Source organism: Sinocyclocheilus grahami, unplaced genomic scaffold (genome assembly GCF_001515645.1).
Source record: "Sinocyclocheilus grahami isolate Dianchi unplaced genomic scaffold, SAMN03320097.WGS_v1.1 scaffold112.1, whole genome shotgun sequence".
NCBI classification, from domain to species: Eukaryota; Metazoa; Chordata; class Actinopteri; order Cypriniformes; family Cyprinidae; genus Sinocyclocheilus; species Sinocyclocheilus grahami.
The window spans coordinates 88,858-107,941 of NW_015505291.1; the positions used below are offsets into that span (position 1 = coordinate 88,858).

The window sequence follows — 19,084 nt, forward strand, 5'->3', positions numbered from 1 at the left end:
AACACGCAGCCCCGTCAAACCCACAGCCAGCAGCAGCGCCGCGCTGATCGATCCGCATTGATCGTCCCTGACGAGCTGCTCCACTTTCCAGCCAATGCACGCTCGCCCGTCTGCGACTGGGAAGAAGCCCGAAACGGAGGAAAATTTCTGCCGCCCTGGCGGTGTCACTTCCCCACACTTCAGCTGGCCGCCTGCCAGACACACAGGACGCTCACAAGAGGTGGAGTGGACTCCCGGCGACGAGGAGGAGCGTCTGCGAGCGACTGGACTGACGGACAAATGGAGCCACAGCACAACGGCTCCTCAGTCACAGAAAGTCAGCAAACACGACGACTGTGGTAAAGAGTCCAGTCCCTTTGATTTCTTCACAAAGATTAATGACTCTTTTTATGCTGACTGTTAGAGAATTAATGTATTTTTAGGGGTAGTTTATGGGTACTCATATTAAATACATTAATAAATGAACTATTAATTAAGCTATTATTAATTCAAATAATTCATTTAAAATGATACTTAATCTATAAACAATATGGGTAGCTGCTCCTATTAATTACATTAATAAGTTGATTTGAAATTATTTATAAAACAGTTAATCAAAAGTGAATATTAATATAATAAAACTAAGTAAAATAAACGATTACTAATACGGTGTGATGATTTTAAACGCATTCATAAAAACACATTAATAAAATAAAAGATTACTAAAAACGAATGTATGTCTGTAGATTTAATAATTAATGCATAAATGATTAATAGCCTAATACGGATTAAATATTCAGTTTTATATCAAATATGCTAATTGCAAAAATACACCAATAATAATAGGAATAATTGTTTTTATTGTTATTATTATTTAGTTTTCATGAACGTGCAATTATTATTTACAATTTGCATTTTATTTTCATTAACAGAGCAGCCAAAAGGATTATATTTCAGATGAGTGATTGGTGGAGCCGTGTTTTGCATATTAAAATACCAATCAGCCCCAAGTTCCTGGAAAGCGTAAATGTGCAAAAGTTCTGATATAATAAATCAATCCCGAGCGCAGCCAACAGCCATTAAGAATGGAGTCAACAATGGGCTGAGTGTCCAGCCCTCTCAAAACTATACTTCATTCATTATTCCGCTCTCATATGTACTGAGAGACAGATAGCCATCGCGCTCATCCACACCTCTTTAAGGTTTATTTATTTTTTCCCCGACGGAAAGTCCACTTCGGTTTTTGTGTGAAGCTCCAAAAATCTATGAAATGTGTTTGCATGTTCTTCTCCGGGCGCGAGGATGTGGAGGTGGGATAGAGAGACGCGAGAGGCTGGAGGAGCGCACGCGCTCGCTCTCGGACAAAGTGCGTTCTGCGTGTATCTGCCGGTGCTTGGGCTTTATTAAAGGAAACAGCGAGAATAATTCAGTTCGGGTGAGCATTTGCTTTCGTTTGGCTCTTTTACATTTTATTCTCTCTCTCTCTCTTATATAAATCTCCGCAGCGCGTGAGAGCACCGGACCGCTCGGACAGTCGGAACGCTCCCCTCGGCTCACGAGCGGCGCGAATGAAAAGACGCCTGTGTTTGCAAATATGCAGATTCCCTATGTTTATCAAAGGGAGGGCAATGAGACTTAGTTGAAGACTGTTCAAAGTTACAATGACATCCAGCCAAGATGAATAAGTTGGCAGTGAAATAATAAGGGAATGTGCTTAACCAACGCGACGTGTTGGCGCATACCGCGCGCTGTCACCATAGACACATCGGTCGAGATGAGACAAAAGGGATTTTGTTTTACTTTCTAAATGATCGGCGTTACATCTGCTTGACAATTTGGCCATATGCATTAGATGCATTGGTGCAACTTTGCCACGCGTAACCAAATAGGCGCACGGAATAGTTGCATTTACTGGTAGCCTGTTTGTTTGTTGTTGTAAACATACTATTGTGACATTTTCTGTTTTTACTGGTTGTCTGGATTAAAATATGAGGGATTTACCGAGCGAGAATGTCTGAATTATTCAGAATTCCTCTTGGAGAGAGGTAAGTATGAATGCAAGTTATATGTGCTGTTTATTATTAATCCATTATGAGTTACATGCAAACTTTTTGTGTGTGGTGCGCATTTGCATTCATATTCTTTAAATAATCTAACCTGAATATATGCAGTTAATCCAGGTCTGTGTTTGGGATTGATCTGGTAAGGGTTTCATTGAGGTGATTGTTTGACAGTACATGTAGATCTTGATAAGCAGGTCATCTTGTTTAGCCACAGTTGGACTATTTGTGCAGGTTTGGCTATTGTTCCCTGGTGATGTCCAGATCTCTCTATGTCGCACTATTGTCCCTCTGGCTGGCGCAATACTGGACACAGCAATTTCCATGTGCATGTGAGCCTCATATGTTTGACATGCATTTGACATCAGGCAATTGCTGAATGGGCATTTTAACTGTTGCTAGGAACTTATTTATCTGTAAGCTGGGTCAATAATTTACTGAAACCCTCAGTAGATGCAGCTTTTGTCTTGGTTTACCTGCAGATGAGGGCTACCTGTCTGCAGTAAATTTTTATTCCCATAATGACTCCTTGATGTGGATGTGATGTAATCGTAATTGATATGGTCATGTGTTTTGCTAACGGATAGAGTGCTCTGTAGAAGTGTTTTGGCAGGTAACTTACAGTAAAAGTCTGCCTCATATGGTTTTAATCAGGTCAGATATATTATTTAATATGACTGAATCAACCTTTATACAATAGGATTCACCAATTATTGGAATTTTTTAGATTAGTAAGAAATAGCCCAAAGGAATGATCAGGGCTAGTTATCACTATAGACTCACAAACTTTATAGACTTTATTACAAAAAAGGGGGGGGGGGGCTAAGTTTCCTCTGTTGTTAGCTGATATTAACACATGTTGACCTATTGTGACAGCATGCTCCTGTAGTGGGGCATGTTGTCACACTATGGGGTAGGTTGTCACAATGAAATCTGCCATTAAATAACAAAAGTCACACAGTAAAACAGTTATGAATCAAAAATTAATGAAACATCAAAATGGAAACGTACAGTAGTTTTAAACCATTGTTTAGTCAACATTACTATGTTATACCATTTAAAACATGTGACAACTTACCCCAACCCATTTTTTATGAAAATATTTTGAATTAGATATTTGAAACCAACATTTAACACCTTATAGTTACTGAGACAACTTCCCTGTGTGACAACCAGCTCAACTCTCCCTTACATGCATCATTCATTCATTCATTCATTCATGCATGCATGCTTGTATGAATGAATGGCCAGTTACCACATCATCATGGGCAGTCACTCACAACCTAAACTATTTTTTTCTCCTCTAATTATTACCAGTAGCATGATTTACTGTGGCTTGGCAGTTAATTGAAATGTTAAGTCGTTGACTAGCGTGTGTACGTGTGTCAGTGCGGCTGAGCTTGCACCTAGACATCCTGATTTCACTGTCGGCTCACCCCAGGGGCTTTGCGCTTGAGCTCACGATTCCGGTTTCGTGATAGAACAGACTGCCTGTGGACCCTGATAGAGGTCTCTCACTGAAGGGGAATTGCTGTCACAAGGAACGGGCTTTTGCACATAAAGGTTATGAAATATAACAATTTAACAGACTCAAACCGTCCAATTCAATATCCGCACAAAATCTTTTATTTTTTTGCCATGAGCTTCACAGTCAGTTTCAGTTCCTTGGAAGAACACCTAACAAAGTGTAATTGTCACTAAATCAGATATCTAGGACAGATATTATGTCTGAAACATAAATGTTGGCTAAGGAATCAAAATGGGTCAGATGAGGCCACAGCGAGCAGTAGATTATTTGTCACCATGAACTTGCGCCTATTTCAGCAGGGCAAAACAATAAACAAATAAAATGCGATTTGTTTATAGGCATGATTATTTCGGAAGAATTAGATACGTTAAAATGGTTTTTAGCAGTTAAGGATGAAGTGTGATGCTGTGCCGTGAGGAATCACACAGATAATTCATTTTGCGGTTGACGGGTGAGGCTGACGTAACGTGTTCTCCATGTTCTTTAGGTTTGGATATACACTACTGATTAAAAGTTTGTCCTTGTTACATGTACTTACTATTATAATAACAATTAATTATGCATAATTACATGTAAGTAACCCTAAATCAAACCGTAATCTTAACCAGAACCATATAGTAAGTACATGTAGTTAATAAATATTACTCAGTACTTAAATGTATAAATAGTGTAACAAGGACACCTTAAAATAAAGTGGAACCTAATTTATTTTTTAAAGTAGTTTCCTATGCTTACCAAAGCTGAATTTATTTAATCAAAAATACTGTAAAACAGTAATATTTTGAAATATTATTACAATTCATAAGAACTGTTTTCTATTTTAGTATATTTTAAAATGCAATTTATTCTGTGATAGCAAAGCTGAATTTTCAGCATCATTACTCCAGTCTTCAGTGTCACACAAATCCTTCAGAAATTGTTCTAATATGCTGATTTGATAATCAAGAAATATTTCTGAAAACAGTTGCTGCTTATTATTTTTGTGGAAACTGTAATAAACTACCATTCAAAAGTTTGTGGTTGATAAGATTAAAAATAACAAAAGATTCGTATATCAAGTAAATGTTGTTCTTTTGAACATTTTATTAATCAAAAGATTCAGAAAAAAATGAGCAGGAAAATAGTTTTCAACAATGGCAATATTAAGACCCACAAATAATAATTTGGCGAAAATAATAATTGAGCACCCAATCAGAATCATGTCTGTAACACTGAGAACTGAAATTTCAGCTTTGCATCACAGAAATAAATAACATTTTAAAGTATATTAAAATAGAAAACAGTTATTTTAAATTGTAACAATTTCAGTGTTTCTACTGCTCTATTTTGATCAAATAAATGCAGCCTTGGTGAGCATAAGAAAAATCTGAATTATTCCTCTTTGCATGTACCATACATTTATTCAAACCACTCTGGCTTTAACCTCACTGTGCATTATCTTCCCTTTCTAGGATTCTCAGGCCTTAGTGAACGGACCCGTGAGATGTTCTTGAGGCTCAACTAGTGTGGGCTGCCGCTTCAGTGGTCCGATTCTCCTGCTGTGCACGCGTCAATCTCATCTTGGCTTCGGTCTTCGTAGGAACGTTGCAACTCTATCTTCTGCTCATCCTAAACTCCCCCATCTCCCTCTCCCTCCCCCTCCCCCTCACGCCGTGGCCCATGTCTGCCAGCGGAGGGTCCATGGAGGGAAGTCGAGCCATAGAGGATGAGGAGGCACAGGACAGCTGCTGCGGGGACGAAGACTCATCTCCGGTGGTGGAACGGAGAAACCGCAGCGGCATCATCAGCGCTCCACTCAGCAAAAGCCTAAAGCGCTCACGAGCTCTCTCGCAGTACATCGCGACCTGCTCGGCCGCCGCTGTGGCCAGTGTCGCGAATGCTAACAGACTTGCCCAGAGCTCTATGGTGGCGGCGGGCGTCAAAGCTCACCCTACTGCCAGCCAGCACAGGTCACAAGTCGGGTATGCCAAACTGGACCGGGGTGCGTTAGTGTCCGGCCTTCTGGACTCTCCGAGCGGCCTGCATCTCGCCCAGGCCGCTGAGCTCCTGCGACGGGCGGGGATGCTGCTTCCTGTCAGTGACCCGTCCAATGTCAGTGTGGGCGGGGACATGGAGACGGTCTCGGTTTCTGATTCGCTGGGCAGTGTGATGGACTTCCCATTGCTTGGCAACGGCGGAGTGGGCGGGAGTTTTCCATATCACCCGGGGCTGTTCATAATGACGCCGGCAGGAGTGTTCCTCGCCGACGGGGCGCTCTCTCACGTGACGGGTGCGTCGGAACACCAGCAGATGCAGAGCGAGATTTCATCGGCCATCAGTGCCAACGGGAAGAAAAAGCGGAAGCGATGCGGCCTGTGTCCACCTTGCCGGCGCAGGATTAACTGCGAACAGTGCAGCAGCTGCCGCAACCGCAAAACCGGCCATCAGATCTGCAAGTTCCGCAAGTGCGAAGAGCTCAAAAAGAAACCTGCTGGCGGGCTGGAGGTAAGATGGTGAGCAATGCACAGTAAATTCATAAACATTTTCCCTGAATGCTAGCCGGACGCAAGCTAGCATCATCTGCATGGGCACCACAGCATAATGCTTGTGCTAAATCAGTAGGCCACACTTCTGATACGTTGCACTGTGATGCTCCTGCAGGTGGTGCAAGTTTGCGTAATTTCTTGATTCTCTTCCCTCATCTGCTTATCGTTTCCTGTTCGCTCTACTAATCCTGTGGATAAAAGCAGCAAAAGTTGAAAATAAAAGTTGTGAAATACAAGCAGAGCAAATTTCTGTGTAAATAATTTGTGGAATCAGTTTTGTGTTAATGACTTATTTCAGTTCAGTGCAATGATTTACGTAATGGATTAATGGAAAATTATGGATTTTACTATGGATTTTTTTTAAATAATGGATTTCACTATAGTTTAATGAGTTAGTGCAGTTAAATTAAATAAGACTGTAAAACTATTAATGATGTAAAATCTGTAAGAAAGTATTTTCTACCTTCTGAACAATTTACACTCTATTTAAACATTTGAGGTCTTCTTTTAAGAAATTAAAACTTTATTTAGCATGAATGCATTAAATTTATCTAAAGTGACAGTAAAGGCTTCATTTTTAATAATTCACTTTTAAACAAATGCTGTTCTTTACACAAAAATATTAAGCTGCACAACTGTGATTAACAACATTGATAACAAGAAATGTTATTTGAGCGGCAAATCAGCATATCAGAATGATTTCTGAAGGATCTTGTGAAACTGAAGACTGGAGTAATGATGTTGAAAATTTAGCTTTGCATCACAGGAATGAATTACATTTTAAAATATATTAATGTAGAAAACAGAATGAAACATGCTTCATTTTAAATTGTAATAATTCGCAATATTGCTATTTTTACTGTATTTAAAAAAAAAAAGCAGACTTGTTGAGAATAAGAGACTTCAGAAAGAAAACAGTATGATCCAAACTTGATGTTTGTCTCACTAAATAACTGGTGACCAAATAGATCCATCTCACGCTTGTGCATATAGAGCAACATAATATCATGTAACTCTGTACATGACTTCTAAATCTATTATGTTTGTCACAATGGCTTTAAATGTTTCAGCATATATTGTGATTAATTCAGTTAATTAATCTGTGTATTTCGTAATTAATTTGATTCGAATGTTTAATCGATTGACAAGCCCTAGTTTTTACAAACATTCCACATAGAAATGAATGCTGCTTGTGTTTCATACATTTTTGCATAGGAACATTACTCATCCTGACGAATGGCAAGCTGAATGCAGTTTCCCATCTCTCAGGCAGCGTAACTTGAGATGTTTCTGCCTTGTTTACAGGCAGGTTCAGGTGTGGGAAAATTAGCTCTGAGTCTGTGCTGATGTAAGCTAGTTAGGGTCTAACTTTGTGAGAATGGTGTCATGGTAAGATTGGTCTAGTTGGTTGCTTATTTTCTCTTGCAAGGAAAATGTTAAGGCATCATGATGTTCCACAGGTAAGGTTCCCCTTCACTGTCCGCTATGATGAGATGATTCAGAGTTTCAGCTATCAGATATAATGAATTTGAATGAATGTGATGAATATAAAATGTTGAAATAACACCATGTTCCAACCTGGCACAACGCACAAGTTTCCAGCATTAAGTGTTCTGTCTCTACTCAAAGTACTGAATGTGGGACTTTGGACCAATGAGATTTCACAGTGGGTGGTGCTACACAACACATCAAGACAATAGAATATGGTGCTTTCAAGTCATGTCAGAAAGATTGTATTTATGAGCTCAACGCACATGAACGCCACCACAAAGTCGTAATTACAGCTGGGAAACCGAGAATTGGGGCGTGTCAGTGAGAAAACATGTCTGATGCAATGGATGCAGCATCTTTATTAATGGTAAATTCCTTCAAATTAATGTAATTATTATTGTTTTATTTACAATAAACATAACTTGCATATACAAAATCCCATATTATTGTACAATTAAGAATCAGTTTGCTGAAAAATCCCAGTGTGTTCATTTTGTAGATGTAGAGTTTAAAAATAATTTTATATAACTTTGTAATTATTTTATCATTTTTTAATAATTTTTTAATATATATTTTTTAGATTTTTTAAAAGATATTTTTAAAAAGATAAGATGTTTAGATATTTTAGTCCAAGACTAAGTAAAAACAAGACTGTGATATATATATATATATATTTAATTTTAATATAATTTTATATATAACAAATCAAACAAAAAAAGTACATCACTGTCTTGCTGCGACCAAAGTGATTTGAACGCACTTGACATCGTAATTACAAATTTCCCAGGAGGACTTGAACACACCAAAACCTTTGGTGAAAGACTTTGGAAATAGCATACCACTCATATTTATTACATATATTCTATTTCTATTCATTACATACCATGTATATGTTTGACATGGAAAACTAGCATACTATTTATTGAAAAGTGTGTACTGAAAACTGTAGACATTATTCCACAATAAACCATTCAAACAGTAGTAAGCTAAACAGTTGTCACATTGCATATGACTGGAAATAAAATGGTAATTTTGTCTTTTTAATTAAATTTATGATAAAAAAACCCCTTCACACTTGAAATAGAAGGTCAAGTACATTGCATTGTGGGAGACAATACTCTTTACTGTAATAGTTGTAGTATTGTAGGAAACTGTACGTAGTGTTTATAGTATACATACTATATACTAAGTGGCCCCGCTCACAAGAGAAATATCAATGGCTCAGAATCCTGCTCCATATATCTGTATGCTAAATATTAAATAGGTGCTGATATTGTTGCATGTGACCATATTTTTACTTAATGCTGCAAACTTGTTCTAAATGTTTGACTCAGGAACAGTTAATGAAAATAATTTGTGAATGTACACGTGGGGCCTTTCAATCTTGTTGTGTGACTGTTTGTTTTTTGCAGCATGATGGTTTTTATTTGTGCATATGAGTTTGTTTTCATGCATGTTCACGTACACGCATGTGCATGTGTGTGTCTCTGTGTGCGAGTGGCAGCCTCTTACGGTCCATCTGGCCTTTGCGTCTGTCATCTGGAGCACCAGGTGTCAATGTGTCCCAGAACCCCTCTCTTTCTCGTCCTCCAGAGGCCCTGAACCGCGTGTGTGTGTGTGTGTGTGTGTGTGTGTGTGTGTGTGCGTGTGTGTCTGTTTGTGTGTATAGCGTTGCAGGAAGAGGCAAACACAGCCCCGGTGAAAGTCATTATGAACTGCGTGTGTGTGAGAGGGGTTGTGTTTACGTGTGTGTACTGACCACTGACTAGGTTTCTTTGAGAATTACAGTAGTGAAGAGGTAAAGATTGTGGTATTGGTGTGCGCCAGAGCTTAGAGGGCTCAGTTTGTGTGTGTTTGTGTTTGTGTCTCTATGAAGTCTAAGGCCCAAAATACATGCAGTTTGTGAATACAAACGTTTCTAGCTGTTTTCACATTTTGTAGAATTTGTAATATATAATGTAAAACAAATGTTACCACAAGGGGCACTATAGAGGATTAGCATAAATCTGTAGTGAGTTTTGACTATCAGGTCAACTACTGTCATGGCAGGCAACAGTTTCAAGATAATCTCACTAAAAAATTTAAAGTTAGTCAAACTGGACAAATGATTATGGATAGGTAATTCTTAAGAGGTCATTCACACAGAATTTTTTATTTTTCCAAAAACATGGGAATCAGGGCAGTGGAATAAAAAAAGATGCATTTTTAAAGCTACACCATGTAATTTTTTGTTGTTAAGATTGAACAAAATTTAAATAATGAGTGAGCACATCTTAAAACTGTTTTGCCTTGCCCTAAATCACTAAACTAAATGAATTTATATTTTAAGAGCCATCGGGACGGATTTCTTAGGAAACTACATACTTTTGTCATTCTCCTGTGCTTATTTTTTATGTCATATCTTTAAATAAATAAGTTCAAGCTACTACTATATGCAGTGGAAGTAGCTTGAAGCTAAAACAACATTGAATCCAGAACCAAAATGAGTTTGCAAGCTGAAAGGCAAAGCAATAATATTGGTAATAAAACATGAATCAACATATATGAACAGCATCACATTTGCTGTGCACTTGGTTCACAAAACAATGTTTGTTGGTAACAGTGCCAGTTTTTAAATCAGTTTCTACTTTGGTCTGTTTGCCTATATTTCTATATTGTTTGCCTATATTTTATATGGGCAATATTTTTTGCCAGATTATATAGGCTTATATATTTCTCACACTGATAAGGCGATCATCTGTAACCATGAGCACAGTGGAGCGCCTAAACCCATCAGATTCATCCGTGCAGAGCTGAAGCACAACTCACATAATGACCAACATAATGTTTCTCTGTAAGTTAGTAGGTTTATGCTTCAAAATTGCTGGAGGGCCAAAAGTTACATAGTGTAACTTTAATTTCAGTGTCACATTTTAGAATGCTGTGTCATGCGCAAGCGCTTTGGGACAGTGCGCTTGTGATGCATTTGCATACTCGTGTAGTGCATACTTTTTTGCCTAAAACCCGGTTCATATTCTCAGTGATTGTCTCTTCATGTTGCTAGTTCCTGTACTGGTTGGTCACTAGCTGGTGTTGAGTTCTTGTAGCTCTAACTGTAGACCATGGCACTAGCAACATCAAGGTCATGGGTTTGATTCCCAGAGAATGCATGAACTGATATCATGTGTGCCTTGAATGCAATGTAAATCGTGTTGAATAAAAGCACCTGCCTAGTTTATAAATGTAAATGCAGTTACCCTAATAACACATATGAACATCACTACCATTAAGATGACATTACATGATATCATTGAATCAGTTTTTTAGTTCTAAAAATGAATATTCTGGAGAAAGCAAATGCAAACAAATTGCATATATTTCTTTGTGTGTGTGTGTATTGTGTGCTTTTATTGACAGTGGGGTTGGTTTGGTTGAATAAGGCATAGAGGACTTACAGAGTTTAAAGAGCCGTTATTGACAGGTCACAGTCAGTGGTGCGGGGGTCTATTGACTTCTTTATTCGCGTTTGCGCGCGCATGTGTGTTTGGGATGGATAGATGTGTTTTCATATGTAGGGCCCTTTTATGTGTTTTGAGCCAGGTTAGGCGTGTTTTTTTGTGCAAATCCCATTCGATTTCTGGCCATTGATCTTACCTTGCATGTCATTACTTGAAACTTTTGTTGATGTGTGTGTACTGCATGATGACACATCTCACTGCATCTGTGTGGCGGCCAGTATCTCGGAAAGTCCCTGATATAGCTGGAAGCAGAAGGAGATTGAGTGGGCGGGGCCTCAAACATTGCCTGCCAGGCCCCACCCCTTCCTCTTGTAGAGGAATCTCAGTCTCACAGCCGGACGGCTAAAAGTATTTTAGGAACAGCGTGTGTGTCGGTATCTGTGTGAGAGAGCCAAAAACAGTCCGACACACAATATATCAACATATATCAGTACCTGCTTACATTTACATACTCTTTGGACACGTTAGTGGTGTTTGCTAAACCAAAAACCAACTGTTAAACCAAAAAGTTTGCTAAACCAACTGTTACTCATACTGTTTGTACTACAGACATAACTGTTTAACTGATTTGTTAAGAAGAGTGAAAAACATTTAAAAATACTAGCAAGTCCTTAGCACTGCATAGCAACACCCAAGCAACCACCCATAACACCTTAGCATTGCGGCGATGAATTCTGCATTTTATCTACTGTATGTCCATCAAAGACAGACTTTAAAAAAAAATTGGTTATTGGTCTTATATATATATATATATATATATAGGTCTACTGATAAATGGCAACATTTGGTGGATCTCTTTTTAAAAAAACTACTAAAAAAGTAGGTATTCACATAATAGTAATAATAAAAAAACAATAAAATAATAATAATAATTAGTTACTGTTGTCAAAAATCTGACATAAATTATAATAACAATGTAATTGCATAAATAATAAAGTAGTATTAATAATAACAATTACAACAGTAATAATACAAGCATAGTATACATTATGAATATTTTATTATTAATTATAATTATTATTTATAAATTATATATAATGTATATATTCAAAATACTTGTTTGTATTTTGTTGCATAACAATCATTTATTTGTCCAAAAATTTGAAATAAATAGAATTGCATTAAAATAATAATAATAATTTGTTATTATTATTGTTGTTGTTGTTTTATCATTCTTGTAATTATCATTATTATTATTAAAATACTCATAATGCATACTGTTTTTATTTTGTATTACAATTGTCATTTAATTATTATTGCCAAAAATCTGAAATAAACAATAAATATGACTGCAGAAATTATTTAGTTGTTGTGTTAAAAAGTTGAAATAAAACAGAAATCAGATCTGTTTATTGATTAAAATCAACTGTATCAGTCTCTGCCAGTTTAAAAAAAATGTCTGTGTGTAATGTTTATGGTGCTCTTGATCCTCTATTCTTACAGTCATTCTTGTGTATTGTTTATGTGTTTGTGTGTGATGTAGAGACTGAGGAGATGATGGGTTAAAAAATAACCTTCGAAATTAATCTGGTGAGTGTTTGTGTGTGAGTGTGTGACTGTCCATGCACTCACGCTCTGTCTGATTGGCCATGTGCATGGGCCGACAGCCCATCTGTGTTGGCTTGTCTATGGGGTCGATGAGGGAAAAGGGGGTCTGGATGTGTGTGTGCGTGCGTACAAACGCCAAAGCCCTGTCAGAGAGTAATGAGAGAGTGGGAGAGTGTGTTTGGGAAACAGAGAGAGGGACTAGGTCATGTAAGGTGAAATCATTGCCTGTGCATGTTACTTCATGATGAAGGGAACGCTCCCCTCCCTCTTTTTCTCCCTCGGTCCTTCGTTCTTTCATTCTGGACGTCTTCCCAGGAAACGCTGCCGTTGTCTCCACTCTCCCAAAGTCCCACAGCCATAGACTACCCCTGCCCAGTCCCAAAGCAGCCTGGGAAAAAATCTGCCATTTGCTCCACTGCGGTATTTCAGCCCTTTACGGTCTTAGCAAGCCTGGCTCCGCAGAAAGAGAGGGATTTGAGACAGAAAATGTCTAGAGATGAGGCTTGAGAGTCCAGTTTAATGAGACATTTCCCATTTTCTTACTGCTCCATTGTTGGTGTTAATGTTGAATTATCAATGACTCACATGGTTTTCTTTCCTTGTTTCCTTCCTCTGTCTTTCCTGTCTTTCCAAGAAGGTGATGCTGCCAACCGGAGCTCCTTTCCGATGGTTTCCGTAGGGCAGCTGGACCCTCCCCCCCATGACTTCCATCCCATAATGAAGGACTCCCAATGGACAGTGACGCCTCTCCCACTCGGAAAGCTGTGGCACTTGTAAACACTGGGTGCAAACAAACAAATAAAACAAATGAAGAGCGGAATGAAAGCACTATTTGAGAACGAACATGTCCTGAACCAAAAATAAACAGTGAATGGCAGAATGTCATTCCGTTTTTCTTTTTTCCTGTGTTCCATTTCGGAACCATCTGAGTTCTACTCCGGATTCTTGCCCTTTATTGGATGCTCTGGAACTATTTGCCGCCAAATGGAAAACGGACAATCATTTTTATTTGTGTTTTTAGTGGTTTTGTTTGTCCATGTGTGGAGAAATGCCGTAATTTTGTTTAGAGAATGTAATCCCAAGGCTCTGTTTTAAAGCTTGTGATAATTAAGGAGCACTATTGTAATTTAGCACAGTGGTTCTTACTGACTGCCTCAATGTTACGATTGCCTTTTTATGTTAAGGGATTTTGGGGGGGGGGGGTTTGATTTGTCATTCAGTTTTCAAGTTGCTCAATATTTGATATGAAGATGACCATGAAAAACACTCTAATGTAGCATCCCTTATTACAAACATCCCTGAAAGGTCCTTTTGGGTTTGACGTTCTGTTTGTTTGTTATTAAATGCTGTAGGCCTGCTGAGATTGGAGGGAAGGCGAAGCTGATGGAACTACACTATGTAGACCAGCTATGCATAGGACCCGCCTCCTTTTTCTTGTAGCCTCATAGTATTGGTCAGATGGAAGACGTGGCCCTTAGCAGACCAGGACCTCCAAAATTCAGGAAATTATTGATGTGTAATGATAATATTTCTACGATTAGGATGTTTTATTGCTGAATTACTCCAAGACCTGATCTCCTGTGCTCCTTTAAGTCCTTTTCACATGGTTTGCATCATTGAACATGTACAATTGTTGTTCTATGATGCTTAAAATTTAAACTATTTCAACTTAAACTCCATTTGTCATTGAGTTTTCATAATATAGACAAGGATTACCAGGCAATACCCCATTGTGACACCTTGAGCTGCATCTGTCTAGAGCATTATGAGAAAAGTTTCATAAACTCTTGTTCAAGAGTTTTCCTTTACAAGTGATTTCCTTTCTGTTTTAAGCTCACAAACATGTTAGCACTTTCATTTTCATTGTGAACGGTTCTCTGGTTTCTTTCTGCCCAGCAACCATGTAAACTTGCCCTTCTGTAAGCTATCCGTAAGGCGTTGCACATGAGCGTCAAAGCGCGTGATGCTTTTGTTGAGACACGCATTGGCGCTATTCATGTGAAAGGGGCTTAAGGGCATCTACGTAACATGGACACCAAGATGAATAAGTGACTTTTTTTTTTTTTAGCTGTAATTGTCGTTTTGGTGTTTTTTCCCTTCTTCTTCATGCTTGAATCCTACTGAACAGGTTCGCCCCAATACTGATCTAGATTGAGTGAAATGCACTATACCAAAATGATTTCAAGTCAAATTCCAACAGCACGCCGTTCCCGTGCCGTATGGGGCCAAAATTATCGGTCTGCGTAAATGAATGCATGTATATGTGTCCAAAGCCAACCATTCTGAGGTCTTGGCAGTCCTCAATTAAATAAACCGAGGTGCAAATCAAACATTTCTATTGTCGTTGTCGAAATATGTCAATTCTATAGCATGTTTGCATGGTGATGACCACTTTAAATGAACGATTATTACTTGTCTTGAGCTTCAGTAATGATGCTCTTTGAAACATGCTTATTTGATATTTTGCTTTCATTTTGGGTTTGCGTTCACAAAGAAAGTCATTGACGGAGGAAGTCATGTGAGGTGAAATCAATGAGCACTCATAATTTTCCTCTGACTGAACCGTGCGCGAGTGTGAGAGTGAGTGAGTGTGTGCTTGTGTTGTGTGTGGGTTAAACCAGTGAACTAAGCGTGATATTTTTGTCAGTGGTGTAGGAGTGAATGAGAGTGTGAAAGCTTTTTTTTCTCTCTGCAGGCCACATCTGTCTGTCTCACTCCTCGTGGCTATCAATCCGATGAGAGCGAGCGAGCCAGAGGGCCGCATGGGGAGAGAGCAAAAGCAGTGTGTGGGGGTTGCGTAGAGAGGGGGCCAAGCGTGTTTTGTTGTCCTCCAGGTGCACGGCCATCAGAAACGATTTGAACGCCGCCCTGCCCCACATGCAACGTCGAATCTGTATATCCGAGCAAATCAGATTCGTTAGAATGCAATTTAGGGTTCGTGTGCATGTCTGAAATGATGGCCCACGATCACAGAGCGGCTGAGGGACGCTGCAAAGGCTCCTTCAGTCTTATCAACATCACCCAGACCCTTCTGTGCTCACGTCTGCAGCTCTGTCCAAAACACACACACACACACATTTGCAGCTAGGGCGCCTGTTCTGGCCTCTCACTCAAGCGACGGGGCGCGCGTAGAGAGAGAGCGCGGTAACCAGGGCGATGGTTGATAAGATATTCGCTCCCCCACGGTTCATTCGTTCCAGGGGAACAGGAGCACGGCGCTACTATGGTAACGGCAGAGCGAGATGTTGCGCTATAATTGGTGCAGTGCTGCGAGCAGCATAGCGGCACTTCCAGGTGTGCGTGTCAGCGCGCAGGAGCCACGATATTACACTCCCGCTGGGAGACGGCGGAAAAGCACAACGTGTCCGGTTCTCATCTCCTCTATCCTCCTCCTCCTACTCCCCTATATTGCTATGTCCTATTTATTTTAGTCACAAAATAATCGCAGCTGGCTTGTGATTGATTAAACTGTATCCATAATTTTACCCATAACCAAGTTATCAAGGACGGTCTTTTAAACGTAGCCTAATGTGGAATAGCGTACCATATTTAAATTCACTTCAATGAGTAAAATTAGATTTTTCTTTGGAATAGGCCTATTCATTCCATTTTAAACTTTTAAATTACTTAAATTGTTATTTTTAACTATTAAAGAGCACAATTAAACTGTAGTGTATTTAAAAATTATTTTTCAAAAAAGTGATTTTTGAAAAACGCTTTTGGTCGGACCGAGCGGCAACCTCCCGCTCTCTGTCGTGAAGCCAACAAGGAAGTGACTTAAGCTGCAATTCATCGACTGGCCGCTAGAGGCTGGCTGCAAAAGGGAGTCAATCCCTTAGACTCCCCATGTTAAAATGCCCAACTTTACAGCAGAAAAAAACATGTTTACAGCCTGGTTCAAAAAATTATTTTGGTCTATATAGCTAATTTTGCCCTTCATGACAACTGCGAGTGGGGTGACTTTTTTAAAAACTCATCTGTTTAAATTATATTAAGCCTTAAAGTTCTGCATAATTAAGGGCGTGGCCACTTGAGTGACAGGTGGATTGCCGCTGCTGTCACCACCGTCGAGCTAGGTGGGCGTGGTTTCAGCAGCCAGCTCCCGCCTCTTTGCCCATTTTCGATTATCCGGGAGTGACGCGCAGTGACGCGCTGCCAAGATGGCGACGGCTGGCTCCGCCTACTTTAGGCTTCAAAACGCTCGTTGGAAGTCTACGGGTTACATCACGGACACTATGGACATGTTTTTATACAGTCTATGGGTCGGACCAAGTCCCAAATTGTAGCCAATCAGCAGTAAGGGGGCGTGTCTTTGCAATGATAGAGAGAAGAGAGCGCTCAATTTGAGTGCACAGGATGGATATTAGTAGATCGACTATAGACAGAGAGATGGCAGATAAAAAAAAGAGGAAAATATCAGCGAAACAAACATTAAAAAGAAGGGTTACGATCAGGCAAGAAGAGGTAGGACCCGTGTAAATATCGGAGCAGCTTTCCAGCGGTGGAGAGAACTCAAGGAGCAGAAAGGCCTGGAATCAGATGCCGAGGTTGCGTTGTTTTTTCTTTTTGATAGGTGAGTAACGTTGATTTTATCCATGTTGGCTTTTGTTTGAATATGCATTATTCAATATGCATAACATGTCTGACAGATCGCTGTAGTGCCTCTGTTCGAGTGGCATGTGAACCGATCATCTCTTCTACTTTACTAGTTATAGCATGAAATAATCTTGAATGAACTTAAGATGGTATCTTGTTTCATCTGTGAAAAGAGTCAATGCACACAATTTTTCAAGTTTAGGTCCACCAATGATCAGTGTTACCAACTGCTTTCAATTGAAAGTAGCTAAAACTGGTAGCTAAATGTCACTAGATGACATCACAATGGCAAATTCACTGATCTATATAAAGATGAACGTAGATCAGTGGGCAAGATGAGAACTTAGATAAGGTTTGACCAAGCAGTTGCTATATTTGTCCCTAAACTTTTGAAAAAAGTCTCAAAAGGGGCGGGGAAGTCGCTAAATCTAGCTACAAAGTAGCTAAATTGGCAACACTGCCAATGATAATCTACATCCCTGTCGTCTTCTTCTTTTGTTTAACTGGCGGGCATCAAAAGCACATGTCGCCACCTATTGTTCAGTTTAATATATCATAATCTACGTCTTAAAGAGATAGTTCACCCAAAAATGAAAATTTGATGTTTATCTGCTTACCGCCAGGGCATCCAAGATGTAGGTGACTTTTTTTCTTCAGTAGAACACATTTGATGATTTTTAAGTCCAACCGTTGAAGTCTATCAGTCTTATAATGCATGGCAATGGTAACAAAATCTATGAGAGTAAAAAAAACATGCACAGACAAATCCAAATTAAACCCTGCGGCTCGTGACGACACATTGATGTCCTAAGACACGAAACAATCAGTTTGTGTGAGAAACCGAACAGTATGTATATAATTTTTTTAGGGATGCACGATATATCGGCCACCATATCGGTATCGGCCGATAAATGCTCATTTTTTCTGTTATCGGTATCGGCCTGATAAGAAAATTTGTCCGATATCTTAAAGCCGATAAATAATGCATTATTTCCTTCAGAGACACTTCAGATGCGCGCTGTTCGTTTGCAGCCTTTTGTGCAATTGTACGTTGTAATATTGTGTTTATTTGATGTATATCTGATTTATCTCATATAGAATGCGTTTGGTTAAGTTAAAAGAGCACTTCAGTTTACCGGTGATCGTCTTTAGCTCAGCGCACGCAGCTCAAACAGCAGTGCACAACATTAATAACTATGAGTGGGAATGTCGTGTATATAACATTCTAATTGGTGTCCTCGTGGGTCCAGGAGGGGTGCGTAGAGGGACTCCCGTGCCACCAGAGTTGTGAGCTGCCGGACCCGCAGTCTGGACGAGAACCGCACCCGTTACACGGCCGTCTAGTCCCTTCAAGCGCCGTGGGCAGAGAGAAGGATGAAGCCGCTGAAAGAAGCCGCTGCCCCTCACGCCCCGGACTGGAGAGGGGAGCGCGTGCGGTCGCCGGACTCCGCCCCTTACCTGGACCCTTCCTTCCTGACCACTGCCCTTCCCTTCACGAACCCCGCAGCATGACGAGGACACCAGATCCCCTGTTTATTTTGGATACTTGATTCCCTTCTTTTCTGGACACTGTTTATTTTCTGTTAATAAAAGCCTCTCCGAGGCCTGACGCCACACCCACTGTGTCTGTCGTTTGCTCTTCCCGCGACAACCCCCATTAATGTAAACTATCCCAGAGTGTGTACACACCTCACGCACCGGAAGTCGTGCGCGCACCCAAAGACAGTTGGACATAGTGGTGTATTAGAGGTAAAAAATTATATAAATACTGTTCGGTTTCTGGCACAAACTGATCGTTTCGTGTCTTAGGACATCAATGTGTCGTCACAAGCCGCAGGGTTTAACTTGGATTTGTCTGTG

General features: G+C 39.7%; 1 protein-coding gene across 6 annotated transcripts; it reads left to right on the forward strand.

The window, feature by feature from the left end:
• The first annotated feature begins 1,156 nt into the window (after positions 1-1,156).
• Positions 1,157-15,294, forward strand: cxxc5b (CXXC finger protein 5b). 6 transcript variants are annotated; one of them, XM_016277437.1, is made up of 4 exons: positions 1,157-1,414; positions 5,019-6,051; positions 12,564-12,610; positions 15,284-15,294. In XM_016277437.1, the coding sequence occupies exons 2-3, from the start codon at positions 5,227-5,229 to the stop codon at positions 12,576-12,578; spliced, it is 840 nt and encodes a 279-aa protein (XP_016132923.1). In that variant the 5' UTR covers positions 1,157-1,414; positions 5,019-5,226; the 3' UTR covers positions 12,579-12,610; positions 15,284-15,294. The 6 variants fall into 6 exon arrangements, with proteins under 6 accessions (XP_016132923.1, XP_016132922.1, XP_016132924.1 ...); XM_016277436.1 differs by lacking the exons at positions 12,564-12,610; positions 15,284-15,294 and adding an exon at positions 13,266-14,945; XM_016277438.1 differs by lacking the exons at positions 12,564-12,610; positions 15,284-15,294 and adding an exon at positions 13,266-13,329 and having other exon boundaries at positions 5,019-6,059.
• The last annotated feature ends 3,790 nt before the right edge of the window (positions 15,295-19,084 follow it).